Source organism: Ochotona curzoniae, unplaced genomic scaffold (genome assembly GCF_017591425.1).
Source record: "Ochotona curzoniae isolate NIBS_2020 unplaced genomic scaffold, NIBS_Ocur_1.0 contig_4612, whole genome shotgun sequence".
In the NCBI taxonomy this organism is placed as follows: domain Eukaryota; kingdom Metazoa; phylum Chordata; class Mammalia; order Lagomorpha; family Ochotonidae; genus Ochotona; species Ochotona curzoniae.
The window spans coordinates 14946822-14971240 of record NW_024466343.1 but is presented as its reverse complement, the minus strand read 5'-3'; the positions used below and the strand labels follow the sequence as shown (position 1 = coordinate 14971240).

Here is a 24419-nt window from a genome sequence, read left to right as displayed (position 1 = left end):
TGAGTTTCCAAGGATGTAGTTGCTTACCCCAGCCTGGTTCTCCGCATAACCCAACTCACATGCAGGTGTACGAGCTTTGTAGTCTTGCCCAGTGGGAGGAGTGGGAGCAGTGGTTCAGCAGGGGCACCCTGCAGCTCACCTATGGGCTAGCCCCCCATCCCAGATCTTATGTGTGCTGGTGGGAGCTGCAGACCAGATTGGCATGGCTCACTTAACCTTGGCATTCTCCTATAGCTGCTGCGTCCTAGCTCAGCCTGGCCTGCCCCGAGTTCCAGCTTATGCTAGTGGGTACTAACAGCCTAGCCTATCCCAACCAGCCCCCGGTCCCAGCCCTAATGTGAAATGGTTAATGCTGTGGTCCAACCTGGCTTATCCTGCACCCTGTCCTGGTTCTCACATCTGCTAGTGGGTGTTACGAACTGGCCCAGCCTGGCCCACCCCCTAGACCTGACCCACATACATGCTAGTGGGTACTGTAACCTGGCTTGGTGTGAATTGCCCTCAGCCTTGGTTCTTGCACTCACCTGTAGGACTGCATCCTGAATAGGAGTGCCCCAAGCTCTGTTATCAGGTCACGTCACAGTGGCAAATCTCATGCATACCAGTGGGTTCTTGGCCCAGCCTGCCTTGGTTCACCTTCTGTCCTGGCAGATACAGTGGCCTTGCCTAACCAGCCCATTCCCATTTCAGCTCTTACTGTTGAGTGCTGCAGCCTAGACCCATCTCATATGGTTCAGTAGTTACTGAGACCTAGCTTAACCTTTCCTATATATACTCTGGCTTTTGTGAGCACAGTAGGTGCTGGACCCTAACTCAGTCTGATACATCCCAGACCCAGTCCACACACATGCTGTGTCCAGCCTAGTTCACTGCCCCGTTCTGGCTCTCAAACTCACCAGTAGGAACTACAACCTAGTCATGGCATCCTCTTAGCTCCCCTATCGGCTCAGCTTCCAACCACAGATCTTGTGTATGCTGGTGGCTGCTCTGACTCAGCCTGGCATCACCCATCACCCATCCTAGACTGTGCCATTATATGCTGCAGCCTCTCTTGTCCTGGACTAAAATCCCATCCCAACTTTGGCTGGTGGTTGCTGCAGCTTAGCCTTTACCAGGCTGCCCGCATTCTTGGCTTTCATGTCAACCAGTAACTGTGATAACCTAGCCTAACTCAGCATGACGTGCACTCCATCCTGGATCCCATGCTTTCCAGTGTGTAGTTTGGCCTGGCCTTGCCTGGTCTGCCCCAACCAGAGCCAAGCCACACAGCTGCTGACAAGTGAAGCAGCCTTACCCGGCCTGACCAATGCCCCAGCCCTGACTCACATCCTCACCAGCGGGAGTAATGGCCTACCAGGAGACTTCCACCAGTTCCCTCACCAGGCCCACTCCCAGACCCAGATCTCATGCATGCCAGTGGGTGCTAGGCCCTTACCCAACATAGTCTTCCTCCTCAGTCATAGCCTTTGTGTGTGCTACAGGATGTTGTAGCCTGGCCTAGCCCACTCCCAGTTCTTGGGTGTACCTGTGGTGCTACCACATGTACCACCCAACCTGTTCCCAGCTGCAGTCCCCATGAGTGTTGGTGAGTTCCGTGGTCATACCTTGCTCAGCCCATCAGCACCCCTAGCCCTCAAGCAAACCAGCTGGTGGTAGTCCCACAGGGGTGAGCCCATGAGCCCTCCCAGAATCTGCTTGCAGGCCCAGTTCTCTTGTGAGCTTGTTAGTGTCATGGCCTAGCCTAACCTGGTCCACACTCTGCTCTGACACTGTCAGGTGCTGTGGTCAAGCTTTGCCAGGCAGGCCCACCAGCCATGACTTTTCTGTACACCAGTAGTCCGTCGTTGATACCAACAGTCTCAGTTCAAGTCTCCTGTGTGGCCAGGTGTATTCATTTGGCCCCCAAAGGTCCCCTGTTTCCTTCCGTTAAGCCACCCAGTTTTAGCACTCTCATTTACCTGCAAATGCAGTAGCCTGGTTGATAGAAGTCCCCAGATTTCACTCCTCACCTGTCATGTTCTCCCTCAGCAGTCTTCTCATACATCTACAGACCTGCTTGCTTGCTAGTGTGCAGATTGCCAAGCCTGGTTCTCCAGTGATATGTCATGCCAGTCTGGAGCCCTATCTGCCTACTGAAGGTTCATGCACACTTGTGTGCGGATCCCCAGGCTCTGTGTGCTGGCATGCAGGCATCTGCCTCCCATGTGTCTTAAAAAAATAATAATATGCTGGTACCCTGGTATTTGTAGCACAAGTTTGCATTAACCGGGCCCAGGATGCCTGCCAGTTATTAGCTGTTTTTCTCCAAGCGGTATAACATCTGCCTAGGTACAAAGCACCCTAGGGCCATTGCCTACAGCTAGGGAATTGTACAGATTTTATACATTATTCTCTAAACAGCACAATATAACAGTAAAACAGAGCATTAATTATAATTAATCCTGGCATTTGCAGGCAAGGATTTAGCCATTGAACCATTATGCCAGGTCCAGAATACCTGTGTTTTATCAACCATTCACATGAAATTAACCAGGTGTTAAATTATGTGGTAGGTGCTAGAAAGGAGAAAGAAGAGGATGCCAAATCTTTACAAAAAGTTTTGTCCCACTTCTACATTCTCAAATTTCTGTTGGGAGACTGGCTTTCTATGCTTGTTTTCAGCCAACTTTGACAGATGGTATAACTCTGACCCAGGCAAGCCTGAATTTGTGTATTTTTCTACCATTTAATACACATTTGGTGACCTGGAGTGTGATCTAACTTACTTGACTGTTGAGAAGATTAAATGAAGGAGTAACTGGCACATAGGAATACGCAACTATTGAAGGTCTGCATGCTCGTGTCTGAAATACAGAAAATTATGCCTCATTTACTATATACTGTATCCACATGTGTTGAAGGTCTGATACAATTTTTTCTTTTTTTAGAGATTTTTTTATGTGTTTATTTGAAAGAGATACAGAAGGAGACAGAGAGTGAGTTCTTCCATCCACCAACTCACTCCCCAAATGGCTGAAATGGCTAGGGCTCGGCCAGGGTGAAGCCGTGAACCCTGAATTCTACCAGGGTCTTCCACAAGAGTGATGGGTCCAAGCGCTGGGATCATCCTCCACTGCTTTCTCAAGTCATTAGCAGAGAGCTGGATTGGATGTTCTGCAGCCAAGACTCAAGCCAGCACTTACATGGACACTGGCATTTCAGACGGTGGCTTAACCCACTGGTCCACAATGCCAGCCCCTAAACTATTTCTGCACTAAAACCTGCAAATGTTCAAACTGCAGTGAGCAGATAGACTGTAAACTGAGTCAATCAGGTTAGCCTGCTAAGGCAGCTATAAAAAAAATTATCTCAAGGGATTTTAAAATTCCTGGTGTCAAATTTTGGTCTAATATACATTCCTACTCCAACATCTAAAATCTTTGGACACACATGACACCATAAGTAGAACATTTCACAGTTAATCTGATATGGGTTTTAGCCAAAGCACAGGTGCACTAAGACTGCTGTATATATGTCCGTGATGCATCAGGGAAATTTCCTGTTTTTTCTAGCCTGTATTCTAAAAATCTGAAACAATCTGAAATCTGAAGCCCTTCTGGTTCCATGAAAGGAGGTGTTTGACTACCAAGACACTATCTCTTAAAATCATAGGCAAAATTGAAAAATCTGAAGCTTTCTAAGAGTTAAAAACAGTAGTAGTTTTCATTGAATAATCAAAGTGGTGTAGGACAATATGTGAAGTAAGCACTGTGCTTAATGGAGATGAGTTTTAGAGTATTAGTGAGTTGCACGAATGTTGTAAAGGGTAGCTTTGGCGAACAAAGAAAAGTTACGGGATACTTGTGTTAAGTTGAACCAAAGCAGAATTGGTGTTATCTTTGTTAGGAATGTATGAAGTTACCCAGTAGAAGACCTCCTTGAACTCGCTTTGGAACAGGTATCAAGCTACTTTGAAAACTTGGCTTTTTTTTCTTTTCTTTTTTTCAAATAATGGCTCTTCCGAAGTAATTCCATTATCTTTTGTAGGGTTTACAATTTTATCTGTACTTTGACCCATAACTAATCAAAAACTATTGAAAGAGAACAGATGTTGTGGCACAGAATTTTAAGGTGCCATTAGGGATGCTGTGTTTCATTTCAGAATGTGTGGGTTTGCAGCCAGCATGATTCTTCGATTGATTATCCAGCTGGAAGCACTAGAATCCCATATGGGCACTGTATCCAGGCTGCTTTACTTCAGATCCAGCTCCCTGCCTGTGGCCTGGGAAAGCAGTGAAAGTGTCTAGTTTTGAGTCATATGCCTGCTTCAAATCCAACTTCCTGCTAATTTGCACCCTGGGAGGCAACAGATACTTGGATGCTAACCACATATGCTGATTTCCTGGCTCCTGCCTTTGGCATGGGCCAGACATTTATTTCCGTAATTTGGGAAATAAAGCAGTAGATAGAGGATCTCCTTCCTTCACTTCAAATAAACATATGAACAATAATTTTTTAAAAAACTGAAAGAAATATTGAATCTACGTGAAGAAAATTCAAACTTCACTGAAAATAATTCCTTGTTGAAACACTCAATATTAGTACCGGGGGGGACAAAGATAAGGAAATTATTGCATTGTTAACTGTACCTTCAAGGAAAATGTCTTAGTCTATTTTCTGATACTATAACAAAATACCACAGTTTAAAGTAATTTAGTATCACAAATTTACTTCATCTTCTATCTTTGGACACCAGGAAGACCAAGAGCATGGCTTCAAAACCTACTTAGCCTCTAGTAAGTGTCTTAATGCCATAACCAGCTAGAAGGCACCACATAGTGAGAGAGGAAGAATGTAAATTGAGCCTTCCTCTTCTTTTTTTTTTTTTTAAGATTTATTTTATCTTTATTGCAAAGTCAGATATATAGAGAGGAGGAGAGACAGAAAAGAAGATCTTCCGTCTGATGATGCACTCCCCAAGTAACCACAATGGCTGGTGCTGTGCCCATCTGAAGCCAGGAACAGGAACTTCCTGCAGGTCTCCCACGTGGGTGCAGGGTCCCAAGGCTTTGGGCCGTCCTCAACTGCTCTCCCAGGCCACAGGCAGGGAACTGGATGGGAAGTGGGGCCACCAGGATTCGATTCGGCACCCATATTGGATCCCGGCATGTGCAAGGCCAGGACTTTAGCCTCTAGTACACTGCATTGGGTTCTAGTCTTCCTCTTAAAAAACCACTAATGTCATTGAGATTCCCACCTGTATGACTGATCCTAATTATCTCCCAAATACCCCATCTCTGTATAGTGTCAGTATGAATTTGGTGATAATGCTACCAGAGGAAAATTGGGTCTTGGAACAGGACAATTTGTACTTTTAATTTTTAAGCCAGGCTCATTAGTGCTTGTTTTAAGAATAAAATATATTTAATGTAAGATTTGAGTAGGGACATTATAAAGTTTAGTTGTAAATTTTTTTAGAGATCTATTTGAAAAGCTGGCAGAGAGTGTGGAAAGACAAAGAGATCTTCCATTTACTATTTCACTCACCTAAATGGACCCATTGGCCATGGCTCAGCCAGGCTGGAGTTATGAGCCAGTAACCCCATCCTGACCTACACGGACGGCCAGGCCCCCAAGCATTGGGGCCATTCTCTACTGACATTCTGGGCGCTTTTACAAGAAGCTGGACCAGAAGCAGAGCAGTTTAGGACTTGAACTGGCACTCTAATTTGCGATACCTGCATTGCCAGCAGCAGCCTGACCCTCTGTGCATCAACATTGGCCCCTGGTTACAAACTTAACCTGTAAAAAGTATCTGGAACTATATTATGAAATGCTGCTGCCTTTTTCATTTCTGTTTAGTGTTTGGAGAGCGTAAATATCAAACTTGGAGACTGGTTGGTTGTTCTCTGATAACAGGTTTGATTTGATTTGTAAATCCCTCCTGTTATCTTCCTTCCTGTTTTAGTCAGAGGTCAAGTGCAGAGATAGTACACTTGGACTTTTCCGATTTTGGGACATTTGCTGAGTTTACTGATAGAGCATCTCAAATTAGGAAATCTAAAGTTTGAAATGCTCTAAGGTCGCACTTGTGAAGTCTCAGACACTAGATTTCAGATTAGGTCTTTTGACTTTTTTATCTTTCTCCATGACCTTGACCTGCAGTTATAAGCAACTCAGTCTTTCTGCTTACCATGTTACTATGGTTCTCAATCCATCCTTTTATCTAGGGCTCATTAGTTCTTGAGTTCTTCCCCATTGTTAAAACAGTGTGAATTAATATTAAGTCCTTCAGTCCATTTTAGAAGCTAAGCCACTAGGTGGCCCTCTTGTAAAGGAATAGCAAATCTTTCACATATTTAAAAATATTTTGTTTTTTGGATAAAATTACAGCATTCTAATTATACTACAATGTTATGATATATCCATCCACTACTGTATTAATGTCAGTAAAACTTGATTCCTTCAGTAATTATGTAATGATGATCTTTAAACCATAAGGATACATGGTCTTTAAAATATTTAGTATAGGCTTGTGCTCTCCTACAAACTGGCTTTAGACAAGAAGCAAAGAAAGTAAAGTGACAAATTTAGAAGTTATGTTCATAGGGGAGAAGTGGATTTTGCTGTGAGCTTTTGCGGATTTTGCAGTATGTGCTCAGTACAGACTTGTTGACTGACTGAAATGTTTAGCCCTGTGGTTTTTCTGCTGTTACAGTGCTGAATGAATCTCTGAGCAGCAACAGGGACATAGAAGATCAAAGTGGAAGAATAGAAGCATAATGATCCCCAAGTCAGGGCTTTACACGCAGGGAGTGTAAAGCAGTTGGCCTGCGGGGAGTGGCACAGCAGTTCTTGTGGCATAGTTTCACAGAGTGTGTGATCATCCTGACATCCCCAGCCTGATTCAGGGGAGTCCTTAACCTTAATGGCCACCTACTCGGAATGTTGATAATTCCATGATTGTACGAGTCATCAGTCCAGGGATTACCTCCTTTGACCATAGGCAGAATTACTGATAGGTAAGATTTGTCATGTTCTTTCCTGGCTTTCCTGGCCTTGTACTATCTGCTGCTCTCAAGTATTGTATCCCAAAGCTTTTCTTGAAGCTTACTTCTTCTCCCCATCACCTCTCATTTGAAATTACTGCCTTACAGGAAGAGAGAGGTATAATACTTAAAATAGCTTTTATTAAGTAAGATAATGTGATTCTTCAGTATATTTGCTTTTTAAAAGAGGAGTAGTAATTAGGCCCCCACACCATGACCTACTGGCTAAAGTCCTTGCCTTGAATGCACCAGGATCCCATATGGGTGCTGATTCTAATACCACAGCCCCACTTCCCGTCCCGCTCCCTGGTTGTGGCCTGTGAAAGCAGTTGAGGACGGCCCAAAGCCTTGGGACCCTGCACCCGCGTTTGGGAGATCCAGAAGAGCTCTGGGCTCCTGGCTTCAGATGGGCACAGCACCGGCCATTGTGGTCACTTGGAGAATGAATCATCACATGGAAGATATTTCTGTCTCTCCTCTCTATATATATCTAACTTTACAATAAAAATAAATGAATCTTTTAAAAAAAAAGAGGAGTGATAATGTAGCTAATATATCTTGAATGTCTAGTTTTTAAATATGACAGAACTTTGTGCGTTAAGAATTTTCTCAGCAAATTATTTATTTCTGTGCATGTTGCCTTATCTGTAAGATGTCAGCAGTAGTGTCAGCTTTATATATAGTGATGCTTAATTTAGAGTGTGTGTCAAAATTAACTGCAGTTGTTTCAAAATGGAGATTCCTAGATTTAACATAGAATGTTAACCCATTGGGACTTAGGACATCTTTAATTTTTAAAAAACACCAGATAATTTCGACATTTACTTTTACTGGAAGCCAATAAGTCACTGACTTCATTCTAATTAGTTCCGTCAGTGGTGGGACATGCTGGTAAGTTCTTTCAACATAGGATGGATAATGCCGTGAAAGTACACAAGTAGCACAGAGGAGGGAAAACTGCTTTAGCCTTGTGGTGGAAGAGTGCCATCTGTTGAGAGTGGAAGACAAAGACTTGCCCAAAAGGAGAATTTGAAAATATTTTTGAAGCACAAGGAATGGCTTTTATGTCTAGTTTTTTGGTTATTGTTTTTGTTTGATTTTTAGGGTTTGTTTATTTGAGTCAGAGAGAGGGACAGATAGGAAGATCCTCTAATGGTTCACTCCCCAGATGGCCTGAGGTCAGGGGTAAGCCAGTATGAAGGTAGGAGCCTCGTCTTGGTTTCCCACATCAGCAGCAGGGAAAACACTTGGGCCAGCCTCTGCTGCTTTTCTCAGGCCATTAGCAGGGAGCTGAAGAAGAAGAAGCGAAGCAACAGGAAGAAAACTGGTGACCATATGGGATGACAGCATGACAGGCTTTATGCATTGTGGCACAGTACAATGCTGGGCCCTATGTCTTGGTTTCTATGTAGGCAGAAGGAAAGGATTGTCTGGTGGTAAGAATATCACATAGCAAATTTAGAATACCGTAAATAATTTGTTGTTTCTAGAGCTGGAGTGGGAGTTAATGAGTTTTAGTAGATGTCCTGAAGAAAGTCTCAATTTGCTGGAGTTAAGGTGGGTTTTACTTTGAGCAGAGAATCTTAAAGTTCTTTCAGTTGATCCATATCCAAATATGAATTATTATGGTCTGTTCCTACCTGATTCCTAATGTAGTCAACCTCATGGACCCACACTGGTCACTCTTCTCAACCCAGGCTGTCTGGTGTATTTCCTAGCCATCTATGAAGGTGCACATGCTAGCCCATCTTCTCTGCATGTCTCCTTTGCATGAGTTCCTGCACTACATATTTTCTCCATGATTAATATGAAACAGATGCTGGCCAGTGCTGGTATTCATTTTTTGGTATGCATATATCTACTCTCTTTTCTACATTCTAGTGTTTGTTAGAAGGGACTCTGTTGGCATTTGAAATTGATGATGATTTGTTATTCTGTAGGACTTCCCCTGCATTTTAGAAGACTAGGTAGCATTCTTTGGCTTTCCCTATTAAATGCCTCAAATGTTCACTTGTCTTGGAACAATCAGAATTATCCACCTACTTCAAAGTCCTCCACTCCTATGACCCATTGCCAGCGGAGGACTGTTTTAAGTGCTCGAGTATTTATCAGTTACTTGAAGCAAAATTGTATTTTTTCTCTTTAATTTCATTTTATGACACAGTTTCATAGGCTCTGAGATTCCCCCAATCCCTCCCCTAACCCTCCACCCATATTGAATTCCTCCATATTGTTACAGTAATACAGATCATAACCAGTCATGATTCCTTCAAAAATTGTATTTTTTAATTTCAGTCTTTACCTGCTACATCCATTTTCTGAATCTACTGTCTACTAAGGCCAATACCACGTAGTTAACGTGCTTTCCATTGTGATTATATAGTAATAGTACTAATTTTTCAAAAGGCAGACTATATAACTAGAACTTTTCATAACTAGAATTTTCACAATGGTGCTATACAGAATTATGGTTTTAATTTTCCTAAATGCTGGTCCTTTTAATCTGTACTACGTAGCTAAATGATCCTTCATATCATGTTTCCAAAAATACTTTATCAGAGGAATAATCCTAATAAATAGATTCTGTGCTGTAGTTTTGTTTAGACTTTGAATATTCATCTTTAGATACATTTCAAACATCAAGTGCTTGTGGGGGAAGGATTGTGTCAATATTTTATTTGAATTTTTTTCTCTTAGATAGTTTCAAGTTACTGTACATTTTGCTTGTTTTGTTTTGCTGTTGATATGTACATTTTCTTTCAGTTTTAAATTTATGTTTATAGCTGATAGTTAAATATCTTTTTTCTCTTGAAATTCTTTTAGGTATTATTTGTCACTTCCAAATGTTGTAACAGTTATCAATTTTAGTCTCTTTTTCTGTTTCTAATAAATAAAGCTTTATTCCTTTGTATAAGTTAGTATGTTTTCATCTTTGTGCTATAGAATACTCTATATTATGTTACTTTGAGCTATTTTAATAGTGCATTTTGGCTCTCATACATTCTGCCTGTGAATGTCCAGAGGTAGACTGAACTTAATAAGTTAATAGATACAATGTATGGGAGATCGCCCCTGGATCTCTGCCTGCTACCTGGTTGGCATAACTTATGGCCTACCTGTCCATGATCTGAGGCAAAACTTCCAGCCTGCATGCAGAATGTGATCTGTGACCTGACTAGAGGATATAAAGGGATAGATGACATGTCTTCTAGCCAATTGGAATGTCATTTTTGGGTTGGGGAATTGTCGGGAGCAGCCCTTCTGCCTTCCCCTTTCCTTGCCTATATAAATTGTGCTTGCTTTACAATAAACGGACATGCCCTTCAGAAGAATACATTTACCTCACCTCCTTGGTGGTCTCAGGGCCTGCCAGCAGGAAATGCCCCCCAAGACAATGACTTGATATGTTTATATAAGTTATTCTGTTTAAATAGTATAATAAAGATATTTCTGACTCTGCATTGTGTCCTCTAGAAAGCTTAATCCTCATGGTTTTGGGATTTACTGATAACAGTTCGGATTATAGTGAATACTCAGAAGTGTTTCTCAGCAGTATTGAACAGGAAAGCTGAAATTCACCATGATTAGACCATCGTTTGGTCATCAATACTGAGCCATTATGTCCCTTAAATGTGTATTGACCTTGTTAAGCTAATAGCACACACCTTTTGAGGGTGGAATAATATCCATTCATCAGAGTACAGTTATAGATTAGGAAGGATGATGTTGCAGTGGGAAATGATCCAGCCTGCTTGGGCTGTGAACCAACTAATGGAAGATCTCTTTCTCTGTCTTCTCTCTGTAACAGTGGAATTCAAGTAAAAACAAACTTTTGTTGTTGTTGTTAAGAACATAATACTATCAGATGAAATTTGTAAAAAGGAAGAAAGAAATGAAGAACTCACTGCCCTAAAAAGTTTAGCTTGGGCTCATTCTCTCTTCGTTTATCTTAATACCTGGCAAACCTTCAGGGATATGTGAATAAATATTGGTTAGTCAGTGATGCAGTAGAATGAGAATTGTTTTTTCTAAATACAAGCATATTCAAGCCCCCTTAAAATTTTGTATTAGAAATTTTTAAACTTTTAATTTGTGCCATATTTCTTAGAATTACAACTCTAAGGCTATCAAAATGATTAGAACCCCAGTTCTGTTTCTTCAATAGTTTCTAAAGTTTAAAAAAAGGAGATATCACAAATATTCCTAGTAAGGAAATATTTGTAATTTTATAAAGGGTTAAAATTCTCTCTATCACTGTCATCCAGTACTTTCCATGGCAACATCTTTGACTTTGCTGATTTTTAAAGATAAATAATTGTGTGAAAGATGAACTTTATTCGAACATGTTAAGAAAACAATTCTTTCATAATGTCAAGAAATAACCATTGTTAAAATTTAAGGCATCTTCATCATAGTTTTAAAGCACATGTATAAATCTGTGTTTTAAATATAAATGCTATCATGTAATACCCATTTTCCAATACCCACTCTATACATTGGTGCATGTAGTTCTGCCTTATCTTTTAGGAGTGTTCAGTATTTCATTATGTAGAAGTACCATGATTTATAATGAATTTTCTGGTTATGTACAGCTAAGTTGTTTCTAATTTTTTTTTCTGTTGTAAAAAGTGATGCACTGGACATTTTGTTCCTGTCTTACAGCTTGCCTCATTATTTCCTTGGGTTAAATTCCTTGGAATAAAACTGATAAAACTGTTGCGACAAAAATTAGTACTTCTTCTACTGTAACTAACTTGTAGCTTTTAAGAAGTTGAACTGCTAGAGGTTTATACCAGTTTATACCCTGATTGGCAGTAAAGTGTCCACCTTGCCACAGTTCCATAGCAACCTTAATTGTAAAACTTTCCATGCCGATCTGCTCTAGTACAAGCATTTCACTTCTTCCTTATCTTTGGTTGTTGATGAATTTGAACATTTTATAACAGCAGTAATGCCATTTCAAAGAAAGTGACTTTTTAATTTGTATCTTCAAAATCATTAATTATTTTAGATTTTACTGCTACAGAGTATGTCTCTAGGAGACATTGGTCATTGTTTGGTGGAGATGCTGTTAAAACAGTTTTGCTTGAAAGATTCATTTTATTTTACTTTGTTTGAAAAGTGGGGTTACAAAGAAAGAGGGAGAGATCTTTCATCTGCTACTCCATTCCCCAAATCAAATTGCTGTTAGGGCTGGCCCAGGGTGAAACCTGAATCCTGGCCCTCTGTGCAGGGGCCCAAGCACTTGTGCCTTGTTCTGTTCTCTTCTAAGACACATTAACAGGGAGCTATGCTGAAAGTGAATGAAGTAGCCTGGACTTGAATTGGTGTTCATATATCAATATTATGGGCAGTGATTTGACATGCTTTGCCACAATTCTGACTTCAGAAGAAACTTATGAGGAAGGAAAATTTTGATAAAACTTTAACGAGGTAAACATTTAAATTTCTGTTGTGAATTGAGTATTTCAACAGAAAAAAAATGATGTCTAATACCTCTAAATTTAAGTGTTTTAGATAGGCATATGGTCATTTTTCTAAAGTTAGACTTTTAGTGGACTGTAACTATTACTTTTATATCATACCAGAGTTTAGATCTGAAAGCAGAAGGAGTCTGGGTCAGTCATTCTGCTTAGCAACCAGTTTGTTGTCTACTGTTTTGCTACTGAATGCACGTACTCATGCCTCAGAAGTGTCTGCAGCCAGCTGGACTCAACTGGACAATACTTCATTCACCTCATTTCCAGACTAGTCGGGCAAAGACATCAGCTCATTGTGTTTAGTCATGAGGAAATTGATTTGTAAACTTCAAGTAGTAGTACACTGATCTCAAAAGCTCCTGAAACTGAGAAATCGCTTCCAAACTCAGGAATGTGAAATTCTTGGAATTCAGAACTGCTTCGCTTTATTTATTTATTTTTCTTTCCTAACAACCTTTACAAGTATAGTCTTTCAAAAACATAGCTTCCAAAGTTCTAGAAAAAAACAGATGTTAGTAGGAGATTGTCAGTTCTCAGAATATTTTCTAAATAATTTTTAAGTGAAAATTTACCAAATTTGATTTACAGACTGTCATTGCTTACCTTGATCTTTACATGATTATTTTCTTTTAGAAAACAACAGTTTTGTTGGCATGTAAAGCTCTGCTTTCCTCAATGTCAAGCTGAGTATATAGAAAAAAGGTAAAGTATATCATCTTCTATTAAGAACTGAATTCTTTTTGAACTCTATTCTTAAAATAAGTTGTTAGCTATATATATGTGTGTGTGTGTGTCATTAGTAAAACAAAAATATAAGTTGTGGAGCGTTTACTCAATGAATTATTAACATTACTATACGATGAATCAACTACAGCTGTGTAGATATTGAGGCAACCAAGTAAAGCAAGAATAGAGTATGGTTCTGCTTATGAGCAGGAAAAGTAAAAACCTCCAGAAAATGCAAGTTTATTTTTTAGGAATATCTGTAATGTCATGGAAGGCTAAGGGATGTAATGGAAGTAGAAATTATGCTGATAGTTAAGGAAAGGGTACAAGGAGAACTAAGGGGGCTAAAGCATCTCTCTGATACTGACTAGATGTGTAGTGAGAAATGACCCTAACATTTCTGTGCAGAAATTACTAATAACATTACATATAGCTCTCAGAAAGCACATTATCTTAGAACCATATACGTATACTTATACTTTGAATGAATTTGCATGAGATTGTCTGCTTTTTTCATCATAAATATTTTCAAGCACCATTTAAAAATTTTAATGGTTGCATACTATCAGGGTGATTTTAAAGTTCATGTTTAACTAAGTATGGCTACCAAGTATCCATCTTATAAGTAAATGTCTTCAGTGTAGTTGTCATACAGATTCTGTTGAAGAACTTGGTTATTTGAAGTTATATACCAGAGCAAACATAGAAAAAGGAGTCATTTTACAGGAATACGTGGCCAGGACCCAGCGCAATGGCTTGGTGGCTACATCCTTGCCTTGCATGTGCAGGGATCCCATAAGGGGATGTCCAAGCTGCTCCATTTGCCTTCCATTTCCTTTTTTGTGGCCTGGGAATGCAGTAGAAGGAACATAAACATTTACAGGATAGTTGGAAGACTTAAAATTAATATCAGTTTTTTTTTATGAGGTCTTATGATTGAGAATAAAGAAACATGGATATGTACTGAAATTAACATTAGCTGAATTTTTTTTTTTTTTTTGAAGTTTCAGGTATATTTCATACTGATTGCTTTTCCTGTTTGAACACAGGTGTGTGTTAAGAGGCTTCATTTTTATGTTTGACCTATAAGAAGCTTCTCAAAAATATAAAGAAAACATTGTTGAGGAGAAAAAAATAAAAAACGACCTTGTGAGTGTGCCCTAGAAGTCTCTTATGTTTTCTTAATTTTTACCAATGGTAAAATAAGAAGTCATTCTTTGATTATTTAAAGAATGTACAAAATCAACACAAACTACCACACTGATAATTCTAACATCTTCAGTAGAAAATTATAGATTGTAATACAGTTTTCTTCTTTGTTTAATAGGGTGCCAGATGATAAAACTATTAATGATATCCTCAAAACTTATATTGATCCTGAAAAATCTGATCCTGTAATTCGTCAAAGGTATGGCTCAAACTCAAGTAACTTTCTTAAGTAACTAAAAAACTTGAAATGTTTATTAGATGCATGTTGTAGTAAAGCCATGACTTGATGAAAATTTGGCCTATCATTGTAGTTTACTTTCTGTGAGATGTCCTTGGTATTTACCGAAAATTAGCCAGTATAAATAACAAGAGCAGCTAGCACTTGCTGCTTACCGTTTCAGAGGCTCTTCAAAGAAGATAACATTAAATTTATTAGTTAAAATTCACATGCAACTCGGGTAGATTGCTCTGTTCATTTTGCAGATGAGAAAACTAAGCCATAAAGTAGTTAAGTAACGTTATATAGCAAGTAAGCAGGGAACCTAGACTTCAGATCAGGCAGTTCTGTGACAGTGTGCACTCTTAACCCTAAGTTAAGCTGCCTTTTGGGTTGGACCAAAAACTCTGGAAATTAAAACTTTCCAACTAACTGTTAAAGACAGGAAATTCTGTGTCAGCCAAGAGTTTTTAGAACTAAGTAAGGTACACTCTGCCTCATGTCCAGAAATACAGCATGAATGAAAGTGCTTCAGATAGAATGGTGAAAAAAATTCAGTCATGGATACCGGCATTAGAACAGTTGGCTTTGTCCGTTGTTAGCTATGTGATCAGAAGCAAGTTACTGAGCTTTGAGGTCCTAGGTTTTATCATCAGTGAAACAAGAGCTAGGTAAGAGTGTTATGTTGCTGAGAAGAAATAGTGAATGTGAAGATCCTTGTACAAGGCCTAGCATGCAGTAGGCAGTATTCCAAAAAGAAAACAATATTATTAGAATCTAAGTTATTAGCATGCATGGGCAGGATAAAGGTGACTTTATTTTAATCAGATGGTAACTGCTTAGGATGCGAATGTTTGGCTTGATTCTAAAGTAACCTGGTGTTTCAAAATCTAAACTGAATGGCTTTAAGATGGCTGATGCAATTCTAATTAATTTTCATTCTTTTGATAAAAGGTGATGCCCACACTGAACTAAACACATGTCATAAATCAACCAATATCTTTGGGACAGTTGAGATAGTTGGTTTTCCTTTCTTACCACTAATAACTTAATTATTCTTATTTGTACATTTGTCATTGGGTACATTTTTTAGTTTAATTGTCTGTAACGGGTGTGTTTTACTTTAAGATGTTTAATTGTGTAGAGGGAAAGTGTGGTTTTAATATCCTTTCTAAAATGTTTTGTGTGCTAGGACAGATGCATCTGAAGAATTATTAGGTGTTGAGAAATGCTTACTCTTCACAAGAGAATCCTGAAATATGCTAAAACCCAATTTCACTTCCTTCAATATGATGTTTTTATTTCAGATTGAAAGCCTATATTCACTCTCAGAATGGGGTACAAGTTTTAATGAAGGTTGAAAATATGCAGCAAAATTTAGTAAGGTAAAATTATTTCTCTCCCCATTTCTTTAAATATTTTCTCATTTAATTTGATTAAGAAACAAATTAGCATTAAGTAGCTAGTTATACTGAGCATCTTGCTATCAGTAATGTGAAATTGTAAAAGTAAGTTTTTAAATTTGAATTCTAAAATAATCACACTTATACCATGCTATAAAAATAAATGCAAAAATTGCATTGGTTAGAATATTTTAAATTACCATGATATATGTCTAAAACATTTGTATATCTCATCTCAACATTTTTCAAGAAATACTCTATAGCACAGTTCCAGTTTTCAGGTTTACACTTTGGAAATAGATAAAAATTCATGTGATCACCTAACTGTTGAATAACTTGTACTGGAAAGAAGAATTATGAAGAGAGCCAGGTTCTAAGAAACCATTTGAGTAAGAAAGTTTTTAATGTGATTGGACTTTTCTCTTGCGTTAATGGAAAAAAGTTTGGACTACTCTGAGTGATCTCAAAATTTTAAATGCCACTTTGTGTATCCACATATTTCATTACAAAATGTTGATCTTCAGTAGCCTCTGAAGCTTTTTTCCTCTTTCCTAATTAACAAAACTACTAAATCCAATTCAAGCTGGATCTGATTCTTCCATGATTTGATTTTTCTGGTGTAGCTTTGAGCAGTGTTGGGGAAGTTCAGGATTGCGGGCCTTAGAAGGCCGGTGAAAACATTTGGTCTGGCCCTGCCAGAGCAACTGTTGTTGGGATTCAAAATTCAGTAAATCTATAGCAGGTTACTTTGTAAGTTGATAATTTTGTGTGGTCCGTGCATGATGTTATAAATGCCCAAATGGCCCTTGGCAGAAGAAAAGTTCCCCACCCCTGGCCTTAGAAGCTTTAGGATTCAAGTTGTGAAAGCAAGGCAGACTTTTAATCCCAGCTCTGCCTGCTTCTAATTATGTTAACTTGAGCAAATTACATTGCCTCACTTGCCTTAGTTTACTCATCTCTAAAATTGGAGTGATGACAACAACCATAACACTAACATGAGATAGTAAAATAATTAACACATGATAAGTGCCTGTTTTTATGGTAGTACTTACAATTACTACCACTACCACCACCACTATTATATTTCTACTGTTACTGCTGACAGATGAGTTCTTTCAGAATATCTACACAAAAGATGATAAGACTTAGAGCTAAGAAGAATTTTTAAAGATTTATTTTTTTGGAAAGGAAAGGCAGACTTACACAGAGAAGGGGAAAAAGATCTCCCTTCTGTTGGTTCAACCCCCAAATGGCCTCATGGACAGAGCTGAGCCGATCCAAAGCCAGGAGCAAGGAGCTTCTTCTGGATCTCCCACGTGGATGCAGGGTCCCAAGGCCTTGGGCTGTCCTCGATTGCTTTCCCAGGTCACAATCAGGGAGCTGGATGAGAAGTGGAGCAACTGGGAAACTTACTGGCACCCATTTGGGATGCCAGTGCGTGCAAAGCGAAGATTTAGCCCCTGGGCCCATTGCACCAGGCCCAAGAAGGAATCTTAAACAACAAATCTCGACTGCTTTTCTTTCTTAATGGAAATACTCTCAGCGTTATATATTTTTTTATCATGTCGTTTATGGAAAACAAAAAAATGTGTTTTCTACCATAGGTTTCTTTTCCCTAGATTTCTGAATTCATTGTATATACATGTTATACTTTGAACTCCACCTCACCTCACATTCTCTTGAAAGATTTGGGGTCCCTTGGGAAAGAAAACTCTGGATCTCCCTCAAGAGTGACAGGAATCACTGCTTGTTCCCAGAGTTTCCAATGTCAAAAAGTTGGAGTCCAAAGCCATGGCCAGGAATCCAACCCTGGCACTCTAATGTGGGACATAGGAACCCCAGCTCCTAGGCTGAAAGCCTGCTCCAGTAATCTTCTTTTTAATTTTCTGGTTTTTTTTCTTCCAAATTTGGTTCCTTTCTTGACATGTACTGTAGTTTATCTAATTGGTTCCTTTAAATATTACTCATGTTTTATACCATGGTGCACATTTGATGAATATAGTGTGACTTCCCTCCCTAGGTTACTGAGAAAACACCTCTGAGAATCTTTAGGAATAGTGAAATCACTCTGGTTAATTGTCTCATCTCATCTTCTCTAAATCATTAACTAATGGGCAAATATACTCTCCCAGTCTTCTAACAATTTGGTGACAAATCTATCCCACCATCTCTAATACTTCTTTATCATTCTGGACAATTGCCAGATCTTTGTCATAGACTACCAATGCAGGGATAATATAAATGCCTTCGAAAGAAATATAAAAGGAGTGATATAAATGTGCTATACATCTTTGTTCAGTAGGAAGAGCTGAATACCTACCTCATCATTTCCTTTATATGCCTGCCTGACCTTGAATGATTTTAAGTAGTAATCATCAGCTACATGAATAGGATTCTTTATTTTACTTTTTATGTTTATATATCTGAAGTGCCAGATTGCTGGCATCAGCTAAACCACCTATTCTGATACCAGATAATTAAACTTATTTACCAAGACTAAGTGCTATGTTTTTGATATTTGGTATCCCTCAAAAGCCCACATGTTCAAAGATAGGTCCCCCAGTTGGCATTTTTGGGAGTGGAATCTTTAAGAACTGGGACCTTGTGGGAGGTCCTTCAGTCATTGTAGTCACTACCCTTGGAAGACAATTCTTTTGCGTATAGTAGAGGAACCTGAGTTATGGGGCCTGCATTGTTGCGTAACAGGTAAAATTCGCTGCCTACAACACTGGCATCCTTTGCTGGTGCTGATTCAAGTTCCAGCTGTTATACTTCTGATCCAGCTCCCTGCCTAGTGTTCCTGGGAGCGCAACAGAGAATGACCAGTGTACTTGTGCTCTCCTACCCGCATGGGCGACCCAGAGGAAAGTCCTGGCCCCAGGCTTTTGGCTTCTGTGTGGCCTGGCCCTTGAGGCTATTTGGAGAGTGAACCAGCAGATGAAAGACCTGTCTCTCCCTCTCTTTCTCTATAGGCTGTGCATAACAAATCTTTTGTTGTTGTTGTTGTTGTTAAAGACAGACAAAACTGAAATTTTGGTTTGACTCCTGCCTTACGTGGTATTTCCAGTGCATGCACTCCACCATTGCCATTTACTGCCCTCACTGAAGGCCAGACTAAATAGAGATAAGTGAGCTTGGGCTTGTACATCCTTTGATAAAATTAGTTGTCTCTAATTTTTGTTGTAGTGATGCAAAACCAACTATTACACTGATAAAAGCAATTTATATTTTTTATATATAATCCTTAAGAAAAAATTTTGTATTTTCTTGTGATTTCTCTTTTTTGTGCTAGTTCACTGAACCAAACTGACCTGCGCAAAATATCCTTTCTTCTGAGGTTCAAGAAAATAAACATTGTGTGTGGAACATGGTAATTTGGGTAGATAAGCTTGCTTCAAAAGCTTCATGGAAAAATGGGATTAAAAAATATGAGTTTATTTTGGCCCCAGTTTTTTTATGATGTATAAAAAATACATATTAGAAAAAACTGTGTATGAATTTCAGAAAATAACTACTTCATACCAAAATAAATACATAATTTTAATTTTTATTTTTCCATGAATTTTTTCCAAGTAGAATCATTAGTCTTTGTTGTTATTGTCATTCTTATTACCTAAAGAAACACTGAAGCAGTCTAACTTTACAAAGGGAAGTGTTTGTTCAGCTTACAGTTTTGGCAACTGAAAGTCCAACATTAAGTGGACTTGATTCAGAATTGAAACTGAATTCCGTTGATTCAGTTTTGGTAAGCACCTAACACCTGTAACAGCCACGTGTACAAGATCAAAAGATCATATTATGTAACAGGAAGTCATAGAGTAGAATCCCATTGTTCCTTCTGAACACAGGCCCATATGGACCCAAGGATTTCCAACAGACATCATTACTTAAAGTTCTACTTCCTGACCACAGCCTAGCAGTGAGCATTCTGGCTAAGATGCCCTGTACCATTTGAGTGCCTGACTCCAGCATCCAACCTCAGTTCCTGACTCCAGCTTCCTGCTAATGCAGACTCCTAGAGGCAGTGGTGATGACTCCAGTGGTTGGGTTTCTGTCACCCACATGGGAGATTTGGAATGCCTTCCCAGCTCCTGACCTCCACTGTGCCATTGCAGGCATTTCATGGATGAAAGGACAAATGGGAATGCACATTTGCACGTTTGCTGTCTCAAATGAATGATAAAAACTTTAAAATCAATGATTCATGAATGGTGGTGTTATCGTTGAAGACAGTAGTGTCAACTATTCCAGTGGAGGTAGCTTTTCTCTTGAAGGTCATTCTAAATTGGCAAATGATACTTCTTTGTGTTAGTGATATTATTACATCGATCTGAAGACATAGTTGTCTTAATTTCAAAAAATGACTCAGTTTTCTAAGTATTTTTAAATCATGAATGATGAAATTACTGTGGAAATATATTTAGACATTTTTAAATCAGAAATGTTTTTAAAAGTGTTCTGTATATAATGTGTTCATAGATATGATAATTTACCTTTGATTGTATACATAATTACAGTTACTTCATTAAAGGAAAATATATTCAGAGAGCATCTTAAGATTGTTGCAGATCGGGCCTGGCATGGTATCCTAGCAGCTGAAGTATTAACCTTGCAAGTGCTGGGATCCTATATAGGCACCAGTTCTAATCCCAGCAGCTCCACTTCCCATCCAGCTCCCTACTTGTAGCCTGGAAAAGTAATTGAGGACAGCCCAAAGCTTTGGGACCCTGTACCTGCACGGGAGACCTGGAAGAGACTCTAGGCTCCTGGCTTCAGCTCAGCTCAGCTCTGGCCATTGCAGCCACTTGGGGAGTGAATCAGTGGACAGAAGATCCTCTCTAGCTCTTCTCCTGTCTGTATATGTATATCTGACTTCGCAATAAAAATACAATAAATCTTAAAAAAAAAAAAAAAAAAAGATTGTTACAGGTCATCAGATCATAGGCTCTAATTGAATAAAAGTTCTGTGTAAGAGGATTTACATAATTTCCTGGAGAATGCTTAGAAGGCAGAAACGTAATGTATAGTTTCCTGGTGGAAGCTTAATTTGAAATATTTCCTACATTTTACAGCTTTCTTATAACATGAAAGTCTTTTTACCAAATACTTGATCTTGCCAATCCACTGGTTTTGTTTTCCATTCTTGGAAGGCTTATGGCAGTTATCTCATAGTATACCTGATCAATTATAGCAAGTTCACTAAACATTTTCCAGATTTTAGATTTGTGGTTTGACCTCATTTTAAAATTATCATCCTACAATGCATGTTCAGGAGCTTGCTGCTGATCTTAGAATTTTCTTTCCAGAATGCTTAAGAGTTTTTCTTTCCTGATAAAACTTACTGTGGTTCCCTAAATATTATTTATTTACTTAGAAAGCACTTAGTTCCCGCCACAGTGCAGGCACTATTTTAGATGTTTTGACTGTACCAGTAAGAAGAGTTTCTGCCTCTGTAGAGCATACACTTCCACTGCCTTGCTGACTTTGTCTTCACAGAAAGTACAGTAGTGGTTTTGAACTTAAAAAGCCTGTATTGGTAATGACAAGGCATTATCAGAGTGGCAGCCACTGCATTTCTATTCACAAAACTGCAAGTTTGTCCATTTAATTGCAATTTTCTAAATCTGTTTTATTTTAATCCTCGATTTTATTTATTGATAGTTATTTTCCATAAAGTTTCTTTCCATTGCTGCTTTGTGGTTTGCGTAACATCCTGATTTTGACTGTTTAAGAAATTGTAGGATGAATCTTGCAAAATGAATCAAAAAGCTGTTGATTTAGGCCAGTGTTGTGGCATAGCAGATTTAGCCACCACTTGGAATGCCAGCACCTTATATCAAGTGTCAGTTTGAATCTTGGCTGTTCCACTGTTATTCCAGCTTCCTACTAATGAACCTGGAAAGTAGTGGGAAATGGCTCAATTGTTTGGGCTCCTGCCACCCACCTGGCAGAACCTGGTGGATTGTTGGCTCTGGCTTCAATGAGTCCAGTGTTGGCTGTTGCGGGCATTTGGGAAGCGAACCGTTGGATGGAAGCACTCACTCTTGGTCTGTGTCTTTCCTTTTCTCTCACTGTATTTCTGTATGAGTACCTCTATGTTTGTTAGTCTTTTTTTTTTAAGTGTTGATTAACCATGTGGAATATTTTAGTCATATAAATAAAACATAAGTAAAACTTTGCAATTATGCAAGAGTGAGTAAGGCATAATTCTTCTGTGGGAGAAGACACATAAAGGCTACACAGAGGGTAGTAGCTGTTCTTGCATCTTTAAAGAAAGTATTCTAGTGTTATGATGTTTAATTTACTAAATGTGAGTAGTTATGGCAAGAAAAAAGTACAGAGACTCCCAAGATACAAAAGGACTTTAAATTACAGTTAACAACAAAACAAACAAGTAAGTTATCTGAGAAGGTTGCAGTGTATTTATGTCTTCAAAGCAGTAGTTCATTTTTTCAAAATGAAGTTGAAGAGTTTGTCCCAAGATCCACCACTATACCAAGTTTGTATTTCAATAAATCAGCAGTAGGTGTCTGTAGAAAGCAAGCCAGAAATTCAGTAAGATTTAGTAATAACCAGTGGGTACCAATGTGATCTGAGGCTCTTACATGAATACTATGGATAAAGAAATGACAGTCCCAGACAGGTGTAGAGCACATTGAATTTACACAGATACACCTTTGTTTCTGGAAACTATTTTCAAGAGAGACTATTTATACCAGTCCTTTATTATTAGAATTTTTTTTGTAGTGGGATTATAGTACAGAAAGAAATAGTAGTATTTTCCTTCCAGAATATACAGTCTGTGGAGATTTAGACCTTTTGTTTTACTTAAGAGCCTCCTTATTAGACCTTGTGGGCCAAATTTCTCACCATTGCAAATATTAACTATATTAAAAAAATAAGTTAAGTCATTGCTTCTTAAACTTTATCCTAGTTTATGAGATTTTCTTGCTTTCATCCAAAACAGTCTTTATTGAAGATTTTCTAAGAAGTGACCAGTTTCTTAATTTGATACAGACTGGAAAGTGACTAAGCCTCTTTTCCTATCTGAAAGTGACTAAGCCTCTTTTCCTTTTCTTAGTTCTGACAGGAACTAAGGCAGAAGGCATGATGTTGAACTGTTGTGAAGATAAATTTGAGTATCACCTACTTATTTAACATAGTTCCTGGCACACAACAAATCATCTCACTGGATAGATATTTGAATATTTTTGGTCATAATTCTAAAAATATTCACAAGTAACTTCATCTTAGTGAAGTCACTCAATGAATGCAAACTTTTGTTTTTATCTTAATTCTTGAAATTTTTTTTCTTAATAAAGTTAAGAGATCTATCTGAAATAAGGAGTTCCACATGGCTGGCAATTGATCACATTATCTTTTTATTTTTTCTTAGTGTAATTTCTTGTAGCTAAATAATTTTTTATGCTGGAACTCTGGAAAGTTTGTTCAAGTTCACGATTAGCTATACTCTCAAAGGGCCACTCACCATTAACAAGGAAGCAGATTCGTAGTCATGTTAGTTTACTTTTTTTTTTTTAACATAAGTTAGATATTGAATGAATATGGGGTTTCAAGAGCTTAAGTTATTAGCTGTTACTTATGTACAAATGACTCCCAAACCTAGATATAATTTCAGCTTTTCTTCCAAGTCTAAAATCCTAGTATGCAGTTATCTTCATTCACACTTCTCTAAATCTTCATCTATAGATCTCACTATATCACATCCATTTCTTCCTGGGAGGTGTGTGTGTGTGTGTGTGTGTGTGTGTGTGTGTGTGTGTGTGTGTGTCTGTCTGTCTGTCTGTGTCTGTCTGTGTCTTCTTTTAAATGGGCTAACTCTGTGTTATCTGTCTTATTGAATGGGCTGGTAGTGTATGTGTATATGCTTAAATGACTTGTTTATGTGTTGTGGGCGGTTCTTAAATGAGTTTTCCATGATGTGTGTATCTAGTATTAGACGCACGAACTAAATAGTCAACAAATCTTGGTACACATTTCTGTTACTGGCCTGGTCATCATTCTAGTAAGCCAGATGTAAGAACTTGCAGCCAATCAGCTTTGCCTTCTTGACTTCTCCCTTGTCATCCCTCCAAACATAATTGATGTCCAGAATGTCTTCCTTCCCTTTTGCCACCCTTCCTGAAATAGCAGCGTCCTCCATGTCTCTGCTGTCTGTGTTAGAATCCAATTCCTTCCCCAAAACTGGATGTATTTTCCTTATTCTTGACTCTCATAAACTGTTCTATAATTCCTCCAGTCCTGTCTCATATTTTGTCCCAATAAAGCATTTGGAGGATAAATTCCCTTATAAATTCTGTGTATACTCACTATCTGCTGCAAGTTGATGCCATTT

General features: G+C 38.6%; 1 protein-coding gene across 2 annotated transcripts in view; it reads left to right on the top strand.

Moving 5' to 3' along the window:
- ZNHIT6 (zinc finger HIT-type containing 6) overlaps positions 1-24419 on the top strand; it is a 48734-nt gene that overhangs the window by 6454 nt on the left and 17861 nt on the right. For both annotated transcript variants that reach the window (XM_040987384.1, XM_040987383.1), the window contains 3 exons: positions 13142-13210; positions 14562-14642; positions 15968-16045. In XM_040987384.1, the coding sequence (XP_040843318.1) occupies positions 13142-13210; positions 14562-14642; positions 15968-16045 (228 nt within the window). The remainder of the gene's footprint in view (positions 1-13141; positions 13211-14561; positions 14643-15967; positions 16046-24419) is intronic.